We start from the raw sequence: 25,452 nt of genomic DNA, 5'->3' as shown, positions 1-25,452 counted from the left end.
CTTGGTTTCGGTGTATAATGGACACCATGTCAGAGTTTTGGATCCATCATACGACTTACACCAACGGTGCACGGCAGACCCTACTGATTTCTAATGGGGTCTTTCAGTTTGACAGGAAAAAAGAGCTGAATGCATTGCTTTTTTATCCTTCAAATGATGCTTTGCAGCTAGGATTTGTCTCCAGCTTATAATTTAACAAACAGAGCATTTTTTCCTTACAACACGCCTCATGGACTTCTGTAAAAATGGAGAAAATTTGCCTCAAAGAGGATGTCTCTGCTTGGGGTCTATGCCCACTGATTAAGATCATGTTCTTTTCAGGTCCAATATTACTTGTAGGATACATCAATAAATTACCATGATAAATAGGAATTACTTGCGTCCTATGGCCCCTGTGGCACAGGAACAATAACTATATCAGACAACATGCTGTCAGCAATTTTCTAGATAATATATACAAAAGCAAGTACAGTATATCCATAATAGGCCGGGATCACACTTATGAGAAAATCAGCCGAGTCTCGCATGTTAATACCCGGCACTTGGGAGCGGAGCGTTCAGCTGCATGCATTGCTATGCGGCCGCACGCTCCGCTCCCAAGTGCCGGCGGGTATTAACATGCGGGACTCGGCCGATTTTCTCGCATGTGTGATCCCGGCTGTAGTCAGCAACTACGTGCAGTATCTGTCTGAGAGTAGGACCTCACGACCGATTTCTCCACATCCAAGAAAGCCAGCACAGATTTTGATCAGAGTGGCATCAGTTTTATTGGATGTGGAGAGAAAAAAAATCAAAGTTTCTCCACCTTCTCTATTCTGTCACTCTGTGATAATCACACGTCATCCGAATGAGGCCTGTTTTTTTTTTTCGCAAACCCGTAGACTTGCATCGTCGATCAAAATTGGACATGTCTGATTTTTCCTGGAAAAAAAATTGGACATGTGCATAGGTATGAGTGCTATCTCTGAAAACCATCGATAACACTGGTCCACGTAAATTGGTCCTGTGACTAAGCTCTTAGCGTGGTTGTCTTTTCTTCTTGAAAGGGTAAAATTGCACTGAATTTGTAAGAACAAGCGTCTTTGCAAATTACCTTTTATGGATAATTCTCCGCATCCTCACAAACTGAGGGATTTTTGATGTTATACTTGTGGTTCACATCCTTTGGCTAATGGCCACCTTTGCAATCCATCAGAGGTACAGTTGTGGCCATAAGTATTGACACCCCTGCAATTCTGTCAGATAATACTCCGTTTCTTCCTGAAAATGATTGCAAACACAAATTCTTTGGTATTATCTTCATTTAATTTGTCTTAAATGAAAAAACACAAAAGAGAAGGAAGCAAAAAGCAAAACATTGATCATTTCACACAAAACTCCAAAAATGGGCCAGACAAAAGTATTGGCACCCTCAGCCTAATACTTGGTTGCACAACCTTTAGCCAAAATAACTGCGACCAACCGCTTCCGGTAACCATCAATGAGTTTCTTACAAATGCTCTGCTGGAATTTTAGACCATTCTTCTTTGGTAAACTGCTCCAGGTCCCTGATATTTGAAGGGGGCCTTCTCCAAACTGCCATTTTTAGATCTCTCCACAGGTGTTCTATGGGATTCAGGTCTGGACTCATTGCTGGCCACCTTAGAAGTCTCCAGTGCTTTCTCTCAAACCATTTTCTAGTGCTTTTTGAAGTGTGTTTTGGGTCATTGTCCTGCTGAAAGACCCATGACCTCTGAGGGAGACCCAGCTTTCTCACACTGGGCCCTACATTATGCTGCAAAATTTGTTGGTAGTCTTCAGACTTCATAATGCCATGCACACAGTCAAGCAGTCCAGTGCCAGAGGCAGCAAAGCAACCCCAAAACATCAGGAACTTCCGCCATGTTTGACTGTAGAGACCATATTTTTTTCTTTGAATGCCTCTTTTTTTCTCCTATAAACTACATGTTGATGCCTTTGCCCAAAAAGCTCTACTTTTGTCTCATCTGACCAGAGAACATTCTTCCAAAACGTTTTAGGCTTTTTCAGGTAAGTTTTGGCAAACTCCAGCCTGGCTTTTTTATGTCTCGGGGTAAGAAGTGGGGTCTTCCTGGGTCTCCTACCATACCATAACCTTTTCATTCAGACGCCGATGGATAGTACCGGTTGACACTGTTGTACCCTCGGACTGCAGGGCAGCTTGAACTTGTTTGGATGTTAGTCAAGGTTCTTTATCCAACATCCGCACAATCTTGCGTTGAAATCTCTTGTCAATTTTTCTTTTCCGTCCACATCTAGGGAGGTTAGCCACAGTGCCATGGGCTTTAAACTTCTTGATGACACTGCGCACGGTAGACACAGGAACATTCAGGTCTTTGGAGATGGACTTGTAGCCTTGAGATTGCTCATGCCTCCTCACAATTTGGTTTCTCAAGTCCTCAGACAGTTCTTTGTTCTTCTTTCTTTTCTCCATGCTCAATGTGGTACACACAAGGACACAGGACAGAGGTTGAGTCAACTTTAATCCATGTCAACTGGCTGCAAGTGTGATTTAGTTATTGCCAACACCTGTTAGGTGCCACAGGTAAGTTACAGGTGCTGTTAATTACACAAATTAGAGAAGCATCACATGATTTTTCGAACAGTGCCAATACTTTTGTCCACCCTCTTTTTTATGTTTGGTGTGGAATTATATCCAGTTTGGCTTTAGGACAATTCTTTTTGTGTTTTTTCATTTAAGACAAATTAAATGAAGATAATAATACCAAAGAATTTGTGTTTGCAATAATTTTCAGGAAGAAACTGAGTATTATCTGACAGAATTGCAGGGGTGTCAATACTTTTGGCCACAACTGTAGCTGTTCTTGACTTACATAGTAACATAGTTAGTAAGGCCGAAAAAAGACATCAGTCCATCCAGTTCAGCCTATTAAATTCTGTCAGAATAAGTCCCCAGATCTACGTCCTTCTAAAGAACCTAACAATAACTGTAAGATACAATATTGTTACGCTCCAGGAAGACATCCAGGCCTCTCTTGAACCCTTCGAAAGTTCTTTGCTCTAGCGTTTGCCAGTGCTGCTTTGAAGCTGGGTGGATCACTGGGTCCGGTCATCTTTAGTTGCCCTGCACGCCTTCGATGCTGAAATGGCAAATTTGCATGTGCATTGCAGCATTGGAGAGTGCAAGCGTGACCGTACTGCCAGTCCGAACTGACACTCGTCAAGAGAGGACTGCCCCCTGGCACCGCTCCCCGCTGCGTTTCTGAAAATAAAAGATGCAACAGGCCCTTTAAGATGAATAGATTTTTATATATTCCCTTTAAATGTCAATATGTATCTTTGGAAAGGAAACGTCATGTTCTTCTGAAGTGTAGAAAAATACAAAAGAATAAAATATATTTTTGACAACTAATTAGCTAGGAAAAAAAAGACTAAAATAAGTCAAAGTACAACATAATCTGTGTCATCTTCCTGAATGCTCAGAACATATTCCATATCAGCTGCAGAAACTTCTTACATTTTTTTTTACCTTTGTAGGAACAGATGGTTATAGCTTCTCTGTGATTTACTTTCCTATTTTTGCTTCTTTTTTTCTCCATTTTTCTATTTTTATTTCACTTTTTTACAGCTGGTAACAGTCAATTCCTGGTACGGTGATGATTGGGCATGCTACCCAGGGGCCAAATCTAAATGGGGTAAATATTTCATGCGTGTATAGGAATATACGGGTGGGTTGTGTATGTGCGTGGAATAGACCGCCTGCTTCCCATTGTACAACAGTCATTAATCACAAGGAACCACAATGAGTGTATTCATTCAGACCCAATGATTGCCAGATTTCTCAATCCAAATCTCCCCATTCGTGTTACTGTTGACTTCTTACTACTGTTTTGTCATCTTTTCTGCTTCTAATTAAGAACAAACCTGAGCTTTTCCCCTCGCATATCTAGTTCTTCAGCTTTCCTGGGCTTCAGCCGCTTGGCATAGGAATATGGCTTTTCTGAAAGGTTTTACAAGCACCTTTGAACATAAGACTGAGAACGTTAAGCCCTTAAACAAAAGCAGCATTGAGACTCTTTCCGATAACACAAGGTAGAGTTTTCATGCTATTATAAGACCCAAGGAGCGACCAGCAATGCTCCGGTACCACATATACTGCGCACAGAGGGCCATTGTCTGCGGCGCTCTGCACCTCTCTGTTATTTATTGCGCTTTGTGGCGACATTCCAGACTTCTCTATAGTTATCACTCGGCTCACAGTCATGCAAGGACTAGTTGTAGGTAGTGGCCAGCCCTCTGATATCACACTGAGAAATTATCATGTAAAATGTGCAAATGGTATTGGATAGATAGATAGATAGATAATGGATAAATAGATACTGTAGATAGATCGATGATAGATAGATAGTAGATAGATAGATAGATAGATAGATAATGGATAAATAGATACTGTAGATAGATAGATAGATAGATAGATAGATAGATACTGTAGATAGATAGATAGATGGATAGACAGATAATAGACAGATGGATGGATAGATAGATTGACAGAAGACAGATATATAGATAAAGAAGAAAGAGACAAAAGCAGCACCAACAATTACAGGGTGCCAAGTCTCCCAGGTACAAACCAGTCCTTCAATATAATCCAAAAAAAGCCTTGAAAAGGTTCACACTCTTGAAACGAAACGTCGCCATTTGAGCTATTAAATAGCACTTAATTTTTTCATCTGTATATGGTGTGCTGCCTTCATTTTTTTGGATTAGATAGATAAAGAAGTAGACAGATACTAATAATAATAATAATAATTTTTATTTATATAGCGCCAACATATTCCGCAGCACTTTACAATTAAGCGGGGACATGTACAGACAATAAATTCAATACGAGTTAAGACAATACTATAGATAGAGTCGATAGATATATACTATAGATAGATATTGTAGATAAATAGATATAGGGAGAGAGATACTATACATGTGATAGATAGATAGATAATAGATAGATAGATAGATAGATAGATAGATAATTGATAGATAGATGATAGATAATTGATAGATAGATGATAGATAGATATATAGATAGATAGATAGATAATACTGTATATAGAATAGATAGTTAGACAGATATTATAGATAGATAGTCCAGATAGATACAATAGATACTGTAGATGTGATAAATTCTGTAGATACAATAGTGTAGATAGATATGGGGTAGATAGATGCTATAGATGGATACTGTAAACAGATACGTTAGATACTGTAGATATAGATACTACAGACACATACCGTAGATAGATACTAAAGATGGATACTGTAGATACGATAGATATTATAGATAGATACTGTAGATAGATATGTTAGATATGGACAGAAACATATTGAAAGCTAAATAAATAGATATAAGGTAGGTAGATCTGTGATATGTAGGTAGATGATGGATATGTGATTTGTAGATAGCGTTTAGATTGATAAACAGATAGATAATAGAGACTGTAGATAGATATTAGATAGATATTGTGCCCATGAATATGCCTCTGTCTTCTCGTAACTGGATAGATGCCATTTTCCTATAAATAAAAGGAAGCCCAGTAAAATTTAATATTTAATCGGGTCTCATGGAACTCAATTATGTCTTCCCTCAGTAGACCTCTTCTCGAGGCGAGCCTGTCTATTTGTTTAGCGTTTTATTATTAGATACCATATTTTATATTTGACAGCCGTTCCTGTTGTTTTCCTGAGCAGAGTTTCTGCAGTTGCATCCGGTTGGACGTTACCTTGACCGACCCTTGTGCTCCGGCCTTTTATTCCTATGTGAACGAATCTATCACATTGCTCTGGCCTTTCCTCCTCTCATGGAGGCCTTTACCTTCATTTATTCCCCATTTCTTTCAGAGGTCACAATAAATAAATGAGATCCCAGGAGTTTCTATGGATGTTATTGTCTCCTCGCTGCGTACATTACCGGCCGTCTGGCCAGTGGCGTGAAATTATTGCTCGGCTGCTTTGGATTTTACATCTAACATTTTTGCATTAGTTACTATTTCAAATTTACGATGTGATTCTCAAATTGATCCCATAGTTGACGCCTTCTCCCCATAACATGTTTGCTGTGGTTTATTTATTAGATAAATGGTATCAGGCAATTCCAATAAGGATGAAGCAGTGGTATTGTTCCGCTAATCATTCTGACCCTATATGATATAGTCAGGGTATTTCTTACATGACCATCGAAAGTAAAGAAGTGTGGACATCCTGTAGTAGTCCACACCCAAATACCGGAATTGCAGCATAATTAGATTGCAGTGAGTTGGATATCATCGTTTCACATCTATGATGTCTCAATTTGGTCTCAGTGAATGGGGCATCCATTACATATGTCAATACATTATAGTTATGGGCATTACATTATAGTTATGGCCATGTTAAATGGACTTTCACACACCAAGAATATGTTATATGGACATAACTAAGGAACAGAGATCAGACATATCATTGTATATGGCGGAAAGAATACATTGACACCATAGAATATATTGGCAAATGCATATATAGGTATATTGGGTGTATTTGCCAATATTTCAATGGAGCGGACATATTCTTTGCACCATATACAATGATATGTCTGATTTCCGGTTCTCAGCCATGACTGTATAACTATAGTTGACTTTGGATTTTGCCCTCATACATACATATTAACACATAGCTTGGCTGGTCTTGAGGAGCAACAAGCTGGACACTTTTCTGGGAGGTCCCAAAGAACTGTACCATGAGAAACCTAAATTATACCTTAACTCCTTCACTCATCGAGATCATTGTGCCTTTTCCATCCAACTATATATACAAAAACTTTTTAAATTGTGTAAAAAAATACTACTTTTAGGTCTATTATGCTAGTTTCCAGTGCCCCATTTACTATAAAACTAGCTGTGACACTATCAGTGTGTTCTTCATCAGAATTAAGCCTATAATCCTTGTAAGTCAGCACCATGTTGTCCAATCAATGTAAAATCTGAATTGTCTTTGTATCTAGAAAAACTTATAAAACCGGTTTGGAGATGTCATTGATTACTTCTGAACTGATTAGTTCTGCCTTTATGCTTTTTCGTGAACCTCTACCACCAAGTATTTTGTTGAAAATGTTCCACCTTGGTGGTCCATTTTTAACCTAAAGCTTGGGTTCATGTTGTTTTATTTTTTGAAGACCATCATCTTGTTTCTAGATCTCTAATTTATGGATTTCTGATCATGATTTCCCAATAGACTTGTCCGCATGCCTATCGAGAAAAGTCCATACTATGCGTTTTACTGCAAACTTTATAAATGGGGCTTCCAATCATGATAAGCCTTCATTTATAATGAGAGAAGTCGGAATTTTGGCTCCCCAATTATCCTAGGAATGAAAAGATGCAAAACTGTTGGTCCCTACTAATTTTTCTCTGCACAACCATGCTCCCAACCACCCAACCATGAAGGAAACTACAACCAATTACATTAACTTGAATGGGTCATTCTGTTTTCCCTGGACCGTCGGGTCAATAAGCGCCCATTGTCTGGGGTTGATCCATTATAATGAACTTTTTATGGCCAAAAACAAGATGGTTGATGATCTCAGAGCATGGACCTCCACCTATCATAAAGTGGTGTCATATCCTAGTGATTTGTGAGATGGGAAACCCCTTTAAATGATGCGAGCATATCTATGTCTATGACACAAAATGGGAACGTGTATAAAAGAATGTGACATCTACTTGTAAGAAAGAACTGTTTGCGCACTGTGGGCGGGGGCACATTGTCCATATGCTGGGATTTGTAGTCCCAGTTAGTTGCTTTGCCAAGACGACTTAGATCACTTGAATTATGTTGATTATGCCCGAAGCTCCATCAAGCGAGGTAAAAGTAATGCGGTCTTGTTCTCCAAAGGGACTAAAAGGTTTTTATCAGAGTATAGTGATGATTAAATAGATTGGAAAGCCACAAAAGCATAACAATGTAATGCTTAAGGTGTCAGAGAGCGCGCCCGACGTGTCATATCGAGGACAGATCGCGTTCATTTGTCATGATGCCATATTGCAAAGAACAAAGTGATAATATTAATAATGCCCTAATACCGGGAGCACATGGCAGTACTAATTTTATTGCCTCAAAGTTTTTAACTAATGCATAGAGTCATAAAACTGTCATTGAGATTTATGTTAGCGTGAAATTATTAAAGCCTACGATGAATGGTGCTAACAGGTGCATCTGTGATGAATCTATATGTTGTAAGGTAAAGGCTTGCGTGTCTTGAGAATCATCCATTATTACATTAAGATTTTCAATTTTTTTTTCACACCTTGATATATAGATATGACATCAAGGATGATTACACTTTGCGGATTAAGAAGGCTGCCAGTATTGATGAGGGTACGTTTACGTGTATTTCGGAGAACCGGGTTGGCAAAGTAGAGGCTTCAGCGACGCTTACAGTAAGAGGTAGGTACAATCATTTGATCATTAAATTGTTTAGATCTCTAAAAAATCAGACATGTCTTACAAAGTGACAAAGTGATTGACTTTTCCTACATTTTAACTTTCAGGGACACTGCATGAAATTTGATTACCGTAAAGTACACAGATGAAATAACGTAGCAAGCCTAGTTCCAAAGTTTGTGAAATAGTAATAATCTGATTAACCTGGAGACATTCGTATGACTGATTAACTGAGCACTTTCCTTTTAGGTAACTTGGGAAAGTTTTACTAGGACAACCCCTTCTCGATCTGAATGTTTGGCCTCGTTAAATTAATAAAACTTATACTCACCTCCCGTGTCGGCGCAGTTCCAGCAATGTCTGCAGTCGCGTTCCCGGGACTCGCATGCGGTTGTTATGACATGTAAGTCCTGTGCCAATCACCGGCGGCATCACTGTCCCCACCTTCCGACGTATTAGTAATCAAGAGGAGGTGAGTGGCCAGTCACTGCTCTTGTTACCTTTTTATTACATATGTCTGAAGGCGGGGACAGTGATGCCAGCTCTGATTAAGTGCAGAGCTCATGTGACATAATAACCGCACGTGAGTCCCGGAAACACGAGTGCCGACAACAACTCTGAAAAAGCACCGGCACAGGACCTGAGTACAGATGGTTTTATTTTAACGAGCCCGAACATTTAAATCGAGAAGGGTTCTCATAGTAGTGGACAACCTCTTTAACTCCCCTCCTACAGTGATAATTATGGGTCCAAAATATGTGAGAATTATCCGAGACTATGGACCCTTCCTGTTTCTTATGTATCAAGACTGCAGTGGCATGTGCCCCTTTTTGGCTCCTCTAAATGTCAAAAATGTTTGGACAATATGTGATAAAGTCAGGATGATTAAAAAAGGATGGTGCAAAATTACAGCCTCGGTGTTCATAACCAAGAATACCTAACTCAAATGTACTAACATGAAAAGATGCATTATCTAAGTTTTATCTATAGACTACATACTGTATACTCAAAGTGATTTCCATTAGTGACATGGCAGATGTCTAGGCCGTAGTCCCGTTCTGTCCAGATATTTGCGAGCATTTCCCCGGGTATGGACTCCACTGTCTCAGTGATGCATGGTCTCAAGTCGTTCATATCCTATGGCTGGATTACAGGGGCAGATACTTTTAAGTCTTTGATGTAGTCCCACAGAAAAGAGTTATTGGGTGTTAGATCTGGTGGAGGCCAGTGGAACATTGGGGAATCATAAATCTGTCTTAAACCTTATTTTCTTTGCTAACCGTGTCCACTTTTTGTTAGGAGTGGGTTAAAATAAAAAAAATCACAAAAGTTGCACATTTTTATGTCAAATTGAAATGTCATAAAAAGGAGATCACCATTTTGAAAAAATTGTTGAAAAAGCCTTGATAAATTATCCCCTTTATATATTTTGACCGACAAGAGGGCACGGCTTCCCCTGAAAGTGGTATGGTTTAGTGGAAAGTGTGGAAAAAATGCAATATTTTTCTACTAATTTCTTGCACAATGTAAGCCAGCTAATAGGGAATGAAGACTTGGAAGGGAATTTGTTACAAAAATGGACTATCTGCCCATAACAACCAATCAGATGTAATTTTTGGTATTTCACAGGGTCTCTGGGAAATTAATGAATCTAATTGGCTATTATGGTAAACTGTTCGACTTTTTCCTTTTACCAGTCTTGATAAATTAATCTCGAAAAAGATCTTATGGATATTAAAATAACATTGTCCAATTGCCTGAAATAGGCAGGCTTGGCCGATAGACTAATGCATTTGGGAACCTTCTGACTCACATGACAGATGATATTGAGGAAGTGAAGGATCCGACAAGTTTGATTTCCGATGGCCGATCCTTTTGCTTTGTTGAGAAATAAGCCACCACCAAAGGAGCGTATGGCAATTCTCTCGTAGAAAACAGAGGAACACCAAGACGAGCCTTCCTTTGTATGGGGGTACTCGGGAGAGATATATGTTGGCCAATCTATTGTTTATGGGGGGCTTTACACTAGACAGTTTAAAGATACACCAGATTTATCAAACAGCATGAACCACTATGATAAATTTGGAGCATCTTAAAACGATCTAGTCAGTTTGTAGTATATGAAAAAACATTGATAAATATGCCTCAAATAACTAATATGTGTGAGGCTAGTCACTTCTCACGTGAGTCAGGATAGCCAAGGAGTCCAAGGTCAGAAGCCAGGAGAGTACGTTATAAACAGAAGGAAGAGACAAAAGCGTAGTCAGGCAACGGTTCTGAGGTCAGAATACTAGGAGGATAGCGGATCAGAGCAGAAGGGGTTAAACAGATGGATGGTCAGAACGAGGTCCAAGGTCAGGCAACGAAAGATCAACATGCAGAATGCAAGGCACAGAAGAAACAAACCACACTTAGCTGAATGTATGACTGGCAGAGGTCTGGGAGAAACAGCATGGTTAAGTAGCATGGAAATCACCTGGGACAGTGAACACTTGGAGACAGCAAGTGCCTCCCAGACTCAGATTGGACAGTCGAGCTGTTGATCAACACAGTGACAGCTCAGAATGCCCCTGTACCAGATTGGATGGCTGAGCTGTCATTGACTGTATCCCAGACACACTGAGGGGTGGAACCGTGACAATAAGATTCAGGATATATTCCTTTAAAACAGGATCAACAAACTACAATATATTTTCTTTATTTTTTTTTCTTGCCCTTATTTCATCCGAGAAGTGTTACATGTGAACTCCCCCTTAATATATTTTATTTTCGCAATGGATAAGACAAATAATTATTAAAGAAAAATATTCAAGGAATTCTGTGGATCTTAGAAATATCATTTTCCCATTCCGGGATGAAATTGCACCGAATGATTTTTCTCCACTCAATGGAAACACTATTTCACAGTTTAGTGGCGCATGTTTAGTGCTATCATGCAAGCTGTTATAAGGTTAATAATAGTATTTTTAGCACATTTCATGCTTTTTTTCAACACAATACATCACATGTAAACCTTTGTGAATATCTTATCGGAGATGGAAGGAGAACGGAATTGTTGGCCTGGCTATATATGAAATTCACGCATGGGTTAATTCTTGGAAATTGAACCTATTTGCCTGAACATCTGCTATATTCGCTCATATATATTATGTAGGTGGATGAATTCTGCAACTGAACTCAATTATTTTCTCTCTCTTCCACACTAATACATAGTATCTGCCTTTGATACAGGAAAGATATATATCTTTGTACCGTGTTAGCCAGTAGATAGAAAAATATTTAGAATTGAGAGTCCTCAGTGGTTGATACCTTTTAATGGCTAACTGAAAAGATGGTAAAAAATTGCAAGCTTTCCAGACTACGCAGGTCTCTTCATCAGGCTAGACTAATACAAAATCTGAAGAATAACATATTTATACACAATACAGCACATAAATAACTCAATAGATAAGACAAGTGATGTGAAGTGGAATAGTCATTGTGGGAGAGAGATAAACATAAATATTGGAGCAGTTCATAGATTAGCAGTGTGAAGGTTTTATTGCCTTCTGATTGCCAGTTTGGTTCTGTGTTGTGATGACCCCAGAAGGTCTGAGGGGCAAATTCCTTAATTGATGTAAAAAGACATAAACCCATGTGACACAGTTTTCATAAATTTGTACTCAGAGATTCTTCTCTCTCTCTCTGAGACTTGAAATTACCTTTTAATACAATGGACATTAAATTACTTGTATTAGTACAACCAGTTTGCCATGGGCAACATCACCGACTTTTTCTCTATTTTTCATACACGACCCCCCGTGTTTCTCGGCTGAGTCATGCATGCACTGATGATTTTAATCTATTGTAGCCACTATAGCCATGTAGTTTTGCATGTCACATTCTGACAAACTTTCTTTTAATTTTCTTTTTATGTTATCTCACCACCATTGTAATTTCTTCAGTTCGCCCTGTTGGTAAGTAACCATCCTTATATTACGTTTGCATGGCATTTTGCAGTGTTCCATCTTTCCTTTATATTCTGGATCATGGCGAGCTCCTGGTACAGGGAGACGCCTCCGTGTCTATTGTACATGTACTATATTACCAGCAGAGCACGAGCACTTGCACTGATAATGTAACTTACATGCTTTTCCGTTGCAGGACCTTTGGTGAAACTTACATTTTATACTATTACAACTCTCAAAAATATTCCTATTACTTAAAACATTCATTTTATAACTCAGAATAATTTACATTCAAATTCTAATTTTATGCAACATTTATAGAGATGACAGACATTGCCATTAACAGGGTCTGGGGGTTGAGACTCCCACCAATCACTATGGCCGTTCTTCTTGCTTCCTGAGGGTCTCCAGGAAAGATGTCCACAGAGCACATTGATTTTATGGTATTGGAGCTCAATCTTCTACGTTATCTGAACCTACATTTGTCTTCTGTCTGTATCAAGAGGTCACTTATCATTTTCCACCAGGGCTGGGGCAGGCAAATATGCAAGTTATGCCACGTACTGATTTGCATGTATTGGTCTTCATCCTCAGAATAGGATTAAATACAGCTACAGTCCCAAGAATGACGGCCATATTCCTCAGTAATAGGGATGGGCGAATCTACTCGTTAGGACTCGTTACTCTGCGAGTAGTAGGGGACTCGCAGGAGTCGGTACTCTGCAAGTTTCCAAGCGATTACTCGCACAGTAACGAGTCCAATGCAAATGAATGGCAATCCTAGTTTTTGCAGAGTTTCTTAGCGATTTTGTGTCAGCAGCTGGACACCAAATCGCTAAGAAACTAGGATTGCTTGTATTAAACTGTGAAAAAACTATCTAGGAGTTCTCTCTCTCTCTCTCTCTCTCCTCCAGCACAGGAATCGCTGCAAAACTCGCATCCCCATTCTCCTCCTCCCCAGCACAGGAATCGCTGCAAAACAGAGAGAGAGAACTCCTAGCTAGTTTTTTAACAGTTTAATACAAGCAACCCTAGTTTCTTAGCGATTTTGTGTCCAGCTGCTGACACAAAATCGCTAAGAAACTCTGCAAAAAAAAAAATCTGCATCCCCATTCTCCTCCTCCCCAGCACAGGAATCGCTGCAAAACTCGCATCCCCATTCATTAACATTGGACTCGCTAGACTTGCAACGAATAGCGAGTTTCCAAGTCGGACTCGTTACAGCCTAGCGATTCCGAATATTTCAGGATTCGCCCATCCCTACTCAGTAACTGTCAGCCATGAGGAAGCACAGTACCCTCTTTGCCTTCTAAACCACTGTTGTGCTCTACCTTCTTATGGTAGGATATTTGCAGTGAAGCTTTAGCTGCTTTCCCAAAAGGCCAGACACATTGTTTAATGTTGTTGACCAAAATTGGCAGAGCCAAGCTGCCATCTGATGTTTATGGTGGTAACTATACTTTTAGTTGAGAGTAGATGGGGGAAAGCAGGGTTTTTGACTATAAGGCCGGGGTCACACTTGAGAGAAACTCGCATGAGTCTTACATCTCAATATCCGGCACTGCCGCTGGCACTTGGGACTGAAGTGTGCAGCTGCATGTATTTCTATTGCAGCTGAGCGCTATGGTCCTGAGTGCCAACAGCAGTGCCGGGTATTGAGATGTGCGAGACTCGTACGAGGTTTTCACAAGTGGGAACCCAGCCTAAGGAAGATAAACCACTGTCAGAAATGTCTAATAGAGTTTTATTCCTCTCTCCCGGTTGAGAACACATGAAGGGGTTGGGAGGAATGGCTGTTAGCTGGAGCAATGTTAACCTAAAGCATATGGCAAGCTTTACACTGGCTATATCTCTTGGTCAACAGCTATCTCTCCTCCATATATAGGAACATAACGCTCAGGTCAGCTGAGCATTCCTGTGTTCTCTATGAAAGAGCTGCTGCCAGAATTGTCTGGCAGAATTTCTTCCCATCTCCTCAACCAAAGGATTAAGCAATAGCATTCCAACTGCCTGATCCTTATCTTCCACACAAAACTTGTGCGGGGGAGAGTTGGAAGACCCCCATGCATATTAGATGGTTGGCCAATGTCCTCAAATTCGGTGAGATCATGGATTGGCCAACAGTCTGATGTGTATGGTGGGTTCCTGACACCTTTTCGGCATTATCTGTTGGGAGCGTCAGGAACTTTGCATTTTAGCACCTGGCCCTTTGGTTCTTCGGGAGATAAACCTCGATTAAAAGTTTCTGGCAGAGACTTTCTCCTCTATTTGAAAATACTTAAGTGCTCATCTGATCTGAAAGTCCATGTGTATGGGGTAGCCGGGAGAACGATAGCTGAATGACTGCTCGCGCTCGGCTGTCAGCTTTAGTTCCTCCAGTGCCAGAAATAGCAGAGCGAAAAGCCAGATTCTGCTGGTGAGAGAGAACAATGAAACCATGAGATTCCAGTTTTTGTTTTCTTTATGGTTGGGCAGAATATATGTGAGTAATCCAGCCAAGATGTTATGAAGGAGAAGACAGTGCAACTGTCAGAGACACTGCACTACACTCACTCACAGAGCCAGTGCGCGTGTCCTGAGTACAGAAACAGTGCTAAAAGATACCTGTGGAGCAGGGCAGCAGAGGTGACCAGGCGTGCTTCAAACTATTAGTGTCAGGGTCCAGTCAGCGCCGGAAAGTAAAGAGGCACAGGACCTGCGGACACTGAAGTTAGCAAGCTGGCACAGGACCTATGGTCAGGTGACTGCAAGGGGGCGGGGCTTAGCGTCCTGCTTTTAGATGTGACAGGACACCATACAACAACTCAGAGTCAGGCAAAACGAAGGTCACAACAGTACGGGCAAGCGAGGCACAGGAGGGACAAACAGACGGGTAGTCATACAAAGCCAAAGGTCATACACAAGAGGGTGACGTGGTACCAAGGGGACAAGCAGAGAGAAGTCGGTCGGGTCACAAGCAGAGAGTCACACACGATAGGTAGCGCAGCACAAGAGGGGCAGGCAGAACTCGTAACAGGGACAGAACCGGATCAAAACCAAACAAGCAAGCAAGATATCAGGCACAAGGCACACGTACGCACAAGGTCCACTAACTCAGCCGAGGGCAGGAGTATAACTGACACCGGACCTAGGTCCAGTGAGCATTAAATAGCCGCCCTCTGCCAGAGAGAGGCGGAGCAATTAACCCCCAGTCTGATCAGGACAGGCCAAAGCAAAACCCCGTCCTGGATCATGACAGCAACCCTGCCTACGGAGCTGCCTTCAGCTTTGCCTTGGGCATGATTGGTCTAAAGGATACACGTATAAATAATTACAATGGGAAATCACGTTTTTCATTGGCATTTCCCTATAATGTGAAATGTATGCAAATAAACAGCGGTTACATCACGTCCAAGAAGTCCTGAACATTCAGTGATTTTTGTAGATATTTCTACAATTATCTTTGACCACAAAGAGTTGCTTATCAAAATTTCAGAAGTCGGGGGCAGATCCACTTCACTATGAACCCTTCGTATAGAAGAACAAAACTTTATGAAACTTCTTTACTGTTTATTAAACTGTGCTAAAGGAGAAAAGAGCTCCTCTATGGATGCAGCCTAAGAAAACATTGTCATAAATGTCTAAGCTGAAATGATTTAGCAATTAAGCATCCTGTCCAAAGGTCGGCAGCAGAATCGTTTGCCTTTCTGAATAAAATATGACTGGAAAAGGGCTTTGGAAAATGTATTTGTTTTAAGTCCTTCACCCCCAGGCATATATGTTCCACTATGAATTAAATATTTCATCTGGTACAAGGGAAACTTTGTATGATAAATCTAAGTTCTGTATACTCAGATGGAAATGGTCACTCCATTGCAAACGGCAGCTGCAAATTTCTGATATGACCCAAAAGCATAAAAAGATTTTTCCAATAATTTTGAAAAACAAAAAAAAAAGTCAGCCGCTGGTTTGTTTCAGATCAGCAACTGGGAAAGGATAAGACCTGATATCATAAATCAGAATATGTACAGATGTAGCATCTGACAACTAGATCGCTAGGTTCACCATTCATTCTAAGCAAATGAGAACAGCAACACTGCGCAAAGAACACATAGTAATGTCGTAAACTGCTGCAATTACAAGTATAATATGTGATGATATTTCACTGCATAATCTAATTCTCCATGTAAAATCTACAAGGCTAAGAATGGTTACTCTATGGTTTCATCAGTGCTGGTCTGATAATGGATGATGTCTTATGTAGTATCACTATTAGCGATGTCTCCTTATGGTTTACAATGCGATTCAGTAACCATAGCATAAAGAGTCTGATTTTTAGTACTACGTACTTTACATCCCAAATAATGATGGCATGCATGTGCTAAATAACACTTTCGTACAGTTGCCTAAATACCAATGTTATACAGAGCTATTACCACCACCATGTACCCTAAAAAAATCATGTGCAGTGACTTATTATCCACAATATGCCATAGTGTGTAATGTAAAGCAGAATTCAATGAACAAACAGCAACATACATGAAGTAACTGAATAAATAAATAATAAATAATACTGCTGTACAGTGTCTAAATAATACTGCTGTACAGTGTCTAAATAATACTGCTGTACAGTCTCTAAATAATGCTGCTACACAGTATATAAATAATACTGCTACAAAATGTCTAAAAAATGCTGCTGTACAGTGCCTAACTTATCTTGTTGTACAATGTCTAAATAATATAACAATATTATTATTATTATTATTATTATTATTATTTATTGTTATAGCGCCATTTATTCCATGGCGCTTTACATGTAAGGAGGAGTATACATAAAAACAAGTACAATAATCTTAAACAATACAAGTCATAACTGGCACAGGAGTAGAGGGGACCCTGCCCGCGAGGGCTCACAATCTTCAAGGGATGGGTGATAATACAGTAGGCGAGGGTAGAGCTGGTCGTGCAGCGGTTTGGTCAATCGGTGGTTACTGCAGGTTGTAGGCTTGTCGGAAGAGGTGGGTCTTCAGGCTCTTTTTGAAGGTTTCGATGGTAGGTGAGAGTCTGATATGTTGTGGTAGAAAGTTCCAGAGTAGGGGTGATGCGCGAGAGAAATCTTGTATGCAATCTATCTAATATATAAAGCTCAAGTGTATGCATGTATGTGTGTGTGTATGTCCGGGATTGGCATCCGCACCGTCGCAGCTACAGCCACAAAATTTGGCACAGTCACACGTCTGGACCCCGAGAGTGTCCTAGGCTATGTTGTGAGGCAAAATTTTAACCCCGCGCGTTCCAATTCACCAAACAATTTTGCCCCTATCTACATAATGGGGAAAAAGTGTGTGTGTATCAAGCCCCGCCCCTCATTATGATGTCATAATGGTTGCAATGGCGACGCTGATGTCATCATAGGTTGCAAGCCCTGCCGCGCATTATGATGTCATAATGGTTGACTATGGGATGGAGGATGTGTGATGGGTATATGGGCACTGGACTATGGGATGGAGGATATGTATGAAGGGTATATGGGCACAGGACTATGGGATGGAGGATATGTGATGGGTATATGGGCATGGGACTATGGGATGGAGGATATGTATGATGGGTATATGGGCACGGGACTATGGGATGCAGGATATGTATGATGGGTATATGGGCACCGGACTATGGGATGGAGGATATGTATGATGGGAATATGGGCATGTGACTATGAGATGAAGGATGTGTGATGGGTATATGGGCACGGGACTATGAGACGAAGGATGTATGAAGGGTATATGGGCACAGGACTATGGGATGGCGGATTTGTATGATGGGTATATGGGCACGGGACTATGGGATGCAGGATATGTATGATGGGTATATGGGCATGGGACTATGAGACGAAGGATGTGTGATGGGTATATGGGCACGGGACTATGAGACGAAGGATGTGTGATGGGTATATGGGCACTCGACTATGGGGTGGCGAATATGTATGGTGTGTATATGGGCATGGGACTATGGGATGGAGAATATGTATGATGGGTATATGGGCATGGGACTATGGGATGGAGGATGTGTGATGGGTATATGGGCACGGGCCTATGGGATGGAGGATAGGTATGTTGGGTATATGGGCACGGGACTATGGGATGGAAGATAATTATACAAGGTCTAATTGTACTCCTAAGTAATATGTAAGTAAAGCTGCATTACAATGCATTCATAACACTACTATACCATGTCTAAATGATCCTACTGTACAATATCTTAATAATACTACTATACAATATTTATATAGTACTGCTGTACAGTGTTATTAATAATACAGCTATACAATGTCTATATGGTAATCCTAAATAATATAAAAATAATGCTGCTTTATAATGTATAAGTAATACTGCTGTGCAGTGTCTAAATAATACTGGAGTACAGTGTCTAAATACCCCTTATCAATGCAAGTAGGCGTGCCCATTTTTAATATACAGATTGTCAGGTAAGCAATAAAAGATAGTCCAGCTGAGTTCAGATTTAATGTCCCATAAGACAGCAAGGGGGAATCTCAGCATAAATTCTCATAATTCAGCTTACGGATCATCATCCCCCCCCCCACTGTGTGCCCTGGGCATATTCTGCTCTCAGCCTGATGAAAGGCTCAGGTCCAGCACATTACTATACATAAAATCCCCAATGGTACTACGTCTGGCATAGGTCAATAAAGCTTGTATCAACTGATTTCACCTGCAATTTGGAGCGCTGACCCATTCAAAGCAATACATGTCCATTGTGTTCACAGATTAACGAGAGCGCTCTGCAATCCTACAATCTCTTGGCTCTAATTGAGAAAGGTCCTTCGGGTGAGGCTACCTCTATTACCAACAAATGCCCTAAGAGAACATATGAGAAGGGTCTGCAATAGATATCCTCTTCTATATAAAGTCATCTGCATGTCTGCTGCTAACCGGGGATGTATCACGCTACATCTGCCTGATCACATTTTTGTTATAATGTTTATCCTTTTGAAATATAAATGGATTAAGAGATCGTAACGAGGCTTTTTAAGGCTCCTAATAACTGTCCCAGGCTTGATTATTGATTATCACGTCCGGCTCACATGTTGACAGACACTATTTTAATTCTCTTTGTATAAGGTCAGGTTGCCAATCCATCACTTTATGCTTCTGACAGTGACAAATTTTCACCAAAGCAGAAAACCTTTTGTAGAGCCGCATGTAGCGCCCTGTTTAATACATTAATAATAGTGATATATTATTTACTTCTCCTAAAATATTTATCAGACATGACAAAACATATACATGTTGTGAACGGCTTGTCAAATAGCGAGCCGCTCTATTAGATGGTTCCCTACTAGGCTTAGAGCTTTGTCATTTCAGAAATGCTGTTATTGTACTAGAAGAAGGTAAAGTACATGCTTTTTTAGGATACAAAAAAAATAGTAAAAACAAAAGAAAATACATAAAAAATTAAATATAGTATTAAGTAGAAATTCATAATTGGGTGGTAAATCTAAAATATACACCAAATATTAGGAATAAAGATACATTGTAATTCCATAAAGGGGTTGCTTGGGAAGAAAACCCTTTGGTACAGAATTGTGCCCCATCTCGGAATCCCCTATACTGATCTATTATCACGAGTGATCATAAGAACTGTCCCAGGTTGAACACTTACCCATAATAGATTATGAAGCTGTTCATATGTCCGTTCTATTTCTGGGCCCACTATATGTAAAAAAAAAAGACAGACATCCATTTTTATATTATTTATTATGTGTTTAAAGAGTAGGAGAAAACAGATTTTTTTTTCTTTCTGTGCATATATAGAAAATGGATGCCATTTGGCATACTGAAGAAAAAAAACACAGTTCTTTTTTTCTTGTACCCCCCCTCACAACCCCTCCACTCCAAAAATGAGGCCTTGAATTGTCTTGTATTGTGTCATCCTACCATGTTATGCAACACTATCAGCTTGAATCTATCCAGCTTATTGGCATAATTTTTTTTTTTTAAATATATATAAATAATTTTTTGCGCCAATAAACTAGATAGATCCAATCAAGTAGTGCTATATGCCCTGTCACAATACTGGGCCTCACTTAGATATCTTTCTTTTTTTTTGGGGGGGGTGGAATATATACGGTATACTATGCCATGTAAAAGCTTGGGCACCCCTGATCAAAAATTACTGTTATTGTGAACAGTTAACCAAGTTGTAGATGCAATGATCTCTAAAAGGCCTAAACTTAAAGATGACACATATTCTTAAAAAAAAATTGCAAAAAGGAAAATGGGCCATTTCAAAATTTTGAGCAAACTTGGAGATTTGTGTGCTCAGATAACTTTGACTAAGGTTTCAGACCTTAAAGGGAACCTGTCACCGGTTTCTGTTATGCTGTAGATAAGTCCCTGGTCTGACCTAAAAGATAAGAAAAATTACTTTTATTATACTCACCCGGGGGGCCGTCCGGTGCAGTCCGGTCCATTAGGTGACGCAAGTCCGGGTCCAGCGCCTCCCTTCTCCTTGCGCCGCTGCCCTCCTGCTTGCTTAATCGCTCCGAGGCATCGCGTTCCTGCGCAGGCGTACTTCTATGCCCTGTGTTGAGGGCAGAGCAAAATACTGCAGTGTACAGGCGCTGGGCCTCTCTGACCTTTCCTGGCACCTTCGCACTGCAGTACTTTGCTCTGCCCTCAACAGGACAGAGAAATATGCTTGTGCAGAAGCGCGATGCCGGGGAGTGATGAAGCAAGCAGGAGGGTGGCATCGCAAGAAGATGGGAGGCGCCGGACCCAGACCTGTGACACCCATCACAAGAAGATGAGAGGCGCTGAACCCGGACCTGTGACACCCATCAGAATGGACCACACCGGACCGCCCCCCCAGGTGAGTATAATAAAAGTTGTTTTTCTTATCTTTCAGGTCGGATCGGTGGGCTTATCTACAGCATTATAGAATGCTGTAGATAAGCCCTGAAAGGTGGTGGCCGTATCTTATGGTAGCCAAAACTGGTGACAGGTTCCCTTTAATTATCCTGTTAGGCATATGGCTTGTTGTTAGAAGAGTCCATGTGATTCAAATGTCCCAGCTTTATAAAAACCCAGCTTTGTTCCAAGATACAGCAGCCATGGATTTTTCTAAGCAGCTGCCTAGCACTCTGAAAATGGAAATGGTGGAAGCCCACAAAGCAGGAGAATGCTATAAAAAGATAGTAAAGTGTTTTCAAGTTGCCCTTTCCTCAGTTTGAAATATAATTAAGAAATGGCAGTAACCAGGAACAGTCGAGGTCAAGATAAGGTCTGGAAGACAAAGCAAAGTTTCAGTGAGAGCTGCTTGAAGGATTGCTAAAGAGACAAATCAGAACCCCCGCTTGACAGCAAAAGACTTTCAGATAGATTTAGTGGACTCCTTGGAGGCATCGTGCTCCTGTAGGGAAGGTGACCTGACGGACGGACGGACTAGTCAGAGTGAAGAAGGAAAGGTTTGCACAGTGTAGGTAGGTGTCAGTTATTACAGTGGGGAAACAGCTAGGAAAGTGTAGTGGACGTGCAGTACCTTGAGTTGACCATTAGATGGCAGGGAGGAGTGTGAGCAAAGGACTTGACAACAGCTTAGGGCTTTAGAAACCGTTGGTCATGGGGGGCGGGGTTACAGTGACAAGGGACCGGGAGAGCTATAAATACTGAGGGAGGGTTCCAGAAGGTTCCAGTCCCCAGGGGGAGCTCCAGTGGCAGGAGGACTGTGACAGTCTGTGCGCTGTGAGGAGAATCTAAACCAGGGGGACTGAGGAGAGAGAACGTCAGGGGGGTGGTCCTGACAGGAAAAACCGCAGAAGGGACGATGCACTGGGTGTGAGACACCGTATTTGTCACGATGACTGATCAGTGGAAGCGCTGTTGGTTTAAGGGCCTAAGGCGGCCACAGTGACGGACCTGTCAGGAGCGTCGACGAGTGAAGAGGGGACGGTGTGTGCATACACGTCCCCCAGTGTAACGTGCGGTGTGTGAGAAGCGGCCCTGGAAACGGAGGGCCATGAGGTAAAGGAAGTGCGGTGTGCTTCGGAGGCCGTCAGGCGGACGACAAGTGAGAAATAAACTTGGACTTGTTGCACCCAGAATCTGCCTCCATCATGTCTCTGTTTTTATCTCTGCGCGGTAAGAAGAGGGACCACCCCCCAGCTCGGCCCACACCTCTACATTCCTGCGCAGGCATACTTCTCTGTCCTGTGGAGGGCAGAGCAAAGTATTGCAATGCGCAGGTGCTGGATCTGTCTGACCTCTCCTGGCACCTGTGCACTGCAGTACTTTGCTCTGCCCTCAACAGGACAGAGAAGTATGCCTGTGCAGAAGCACGATGCCGGGGAGCGATGAAGCAAGAAAGAGGGTGGCATCGCAAGAAGAAGGGAGGCACCGGACCTGGACCTGTGACACCTATCAGACTGGGCCGCACTGGACCATCCTCCCCAGGTGAGTATAATAAAAGTTAAGAAATGGCAGTAACCAGGAACAGTCGAGGTCAAGATAAAGTCTGAAAGACAAAGCAAAGTTTCTGTGAGAGCTGCTTGAATGATTGCTAAAGAGGCATATCAGAATCCCCGCTTGACAGCAAAAGACTTAGAGAAAGATTTAGTGGACTCTGGAGCTGTACTGTTCAGAGACACTTGCACAAATATGGCCTTCATGAAAGAGTCATCAGAAGAAAACCTCTCCTGTGTTCTCACCATAAAATTCAGCGTCAGAAGTATATAAAAGTCCATCTAAACAAACCTGATGCATGTTGGAAACAAGTTCTGTGGACCGATGAGATTAACATAGATCTCCTTGGCCTCAATGATCAAAGGTATGGGTGGAGAAAAAGAGGCACAGAATTTTAGGAAAAGAACATCTCGACAATCCTTAAACATAGGGGTGGATCAATCATGCTTTAGTGTTGTGTTGCAGCCAATTGCACGGGGAACATTTCACAGGTAGAGGGAATAATGGATTCAATGAAATTTCAACAAATTCTTGATGCAAACATAACACTATCTGTAAAAAGCTGAAGTTGAAAAGAGGATGGCTTCTCCAAATGGATAATGATCCTAAACACATGTTAAAATCCACAATAGACTACCTCAAAAGGCGCAAGCTGAAGGTTTTACAATGGCCCTCACAGTCCCCTGATCTGAACATCACTGAAAATCTGTGGCTAGATCTTATAATAGTGCATGCAAGACGACCCAGGAATCTCACGGAACTGGAAGAATTTTAAAAGTACTCAAACAAGAATTAATAGACTCTTGCCTAGCTACAAAAAGCATTTACAATCTGTGACACTTGCTACTAGGTACTAACCATGTAGGGTGTCAAAGATTTGCAACAGTCCATTCTCCTTGTTCTTTTGAAAATATAAAAGATAAAACTATATATACTGTATATATTCAAACAATGTAAAAAACATATAGCCAGCTCACCATAAAGGAGTTCCTCTTAATGCAATAGTCGGTGTTCACCTTATATTCTGCACGGATCCAGGCAGGGAGTATGCCCCAACAAATAAAAATATAAGAGAATTGGGATCCAGCAAAAAGATGAAAGTTCACCAGAATTATAAAATCTTCTTCTTTATTTATCCATTAAATCATATAAAAAATATATGAGGAACTCCAATCTATTGGTAACATTCCAGCAAGGGACTACATGTTTCAGCACTATGTGCCTTCTTCACGGTCCTATGTCCTACTGTATATATATATAGTCTAAAATACAAATGAAATGTGCTTAGAGATCATTTAATTTTCAACTTGCTTAACTGTTTATAATAACAGTAATTTTGACCAGGGGTGCCCAAACTTTTACATATAGTGATATGTATGCAAGTAAAAAAAACAATTGTAATCTATCAACCAACGCTAATATTATTAGCTTCTTGCATCCACTAGACCAATTGAAACATTTATGAACTTTAAAGTATACAATACACTTATACTTTTTTTAGTGTGTATGTGTGTGAATATATACTGTGTGTGTGTATATATATATATATATATATATATATATATATATATATATATTTATATACATATACTGCTCAAAAAAATAAAGGGAACACTAAAAGACCACATCCTAGATATCTCTGTATGAAATATTCCAGTTGCAAATTTTTATTCATTGCATAGTGGAATGTGTTCAGAACAGTAAAACATAACAATTATCATTGTAAATCAAAATGAATATCCCATGGAGGTCTGGATTTGGAATGATACTCAAAATCAAAGTGGAAAATCAAATTACAGGCTGATCTAACTTCAGTGGAAATGCCTCAAGACAAGGAAATGATGCTCAGTAGTGTGTGTGGCCTCCACGTGCCTGTATGACCTCCCTACTGTACAATACCTGGGCATGCTACTGATGAGGCGGTGGATGGCCTCCTGAGGGATCTCCTCCAAGACCTAGACTAAAGCATCCGCCAACTCCTGAATAGTCTGTGGTGCATCGTGACATTGGTGGATGGAGCGAGACATGATGTCCCAGATGTGCCAAATCAGAGTCAGGTCTGAGGAACGGGCGGGCCAGTCCATAGCTTCAATGCCTTCATCTTGCAGGAACTGCTGACACACTCCAGCCACATGAGGTCTGGCATTGTCCTGCAATAGGAGGAACCCAGGGCCAACCGCACCAGCATATGGTCTCACAAGGGGTCTAAGGATCTCATCTCGGTACCTAATGGCAGTCAGGCTACCTCTAGCGAGCACATGGAGGGCTGTGAGGCCCTCCAAAGAAATGCCACCCCACACCATTACTGACCCACTGCCAAACCAGTTATGCTGAAGGATGTTGCAGGCAGCAGATCGCTCTCCACGGCATCTCCAGACTTTGTCGCGTCTGTCACATGTGGTCAGTGTATACCTGCTTTCATCTGTGAAGAGCACAGTACGCCAGTGGCAAATTTGCCAATCCTGGTGTTCTGTGGCAAATGCCTATCGTCCTGCACGGTGTTGGGGTGTGAGCACAACCCCCATCTGTGGACGTTGGGCACTCAGACCATCTTCATGGAGTCGGTTTCTAACTGTTTGTACAGACACATGCACATTTGT

At 41.0% G+C, this 25,452-nt stretch overlaps 1 protein-coding gene across 10 annotated transcripts in view; it reads left to right on the top strand.

Annotated features, from left to right (window-relative positions):
• ROBO2 (roundabout guidance receptor 2) overlaps window positions 1-25,452 on the top strand; it is a 582,091-nt gene that overhangs the window by 422,602 nt on the left and 134,037 nt on the right. For all 10 annotated transcript variants that reach the window (XM_073584464.1, XM_073584461.1, XM_073584462.1 and 7 more), the window contains exon 6: window positions 8,327-8,454. In XM_073584464.1, coding sequence (XP_073440565.1) covers window positions 8,327-8,454 — 128 coding nt within the window. The remainder of the gene's footprint in view (window positions 1-8,326; window positions 8,455-25,452) is intronic.

The sequence above is a fragment of the Dendrobates tinctorius genome, unplaced genomic scaffold, assembly GCF_039654945.1.
Source record: "Dendrobates tinctorius isolate UK_male_01 unplaced genomic scaffold, ASM3965494v1 ptg000084l, whole genome shotgun sequence".
NCBI lineage: Eukaryota > Metazoa > Chordata > Amphibia > Anura > Dendrobatidae > Dendrobates > Dendrobates tinctorius.
This window is presented reverse-complemented; position numbering and strand designations above follow the sequence as displayed.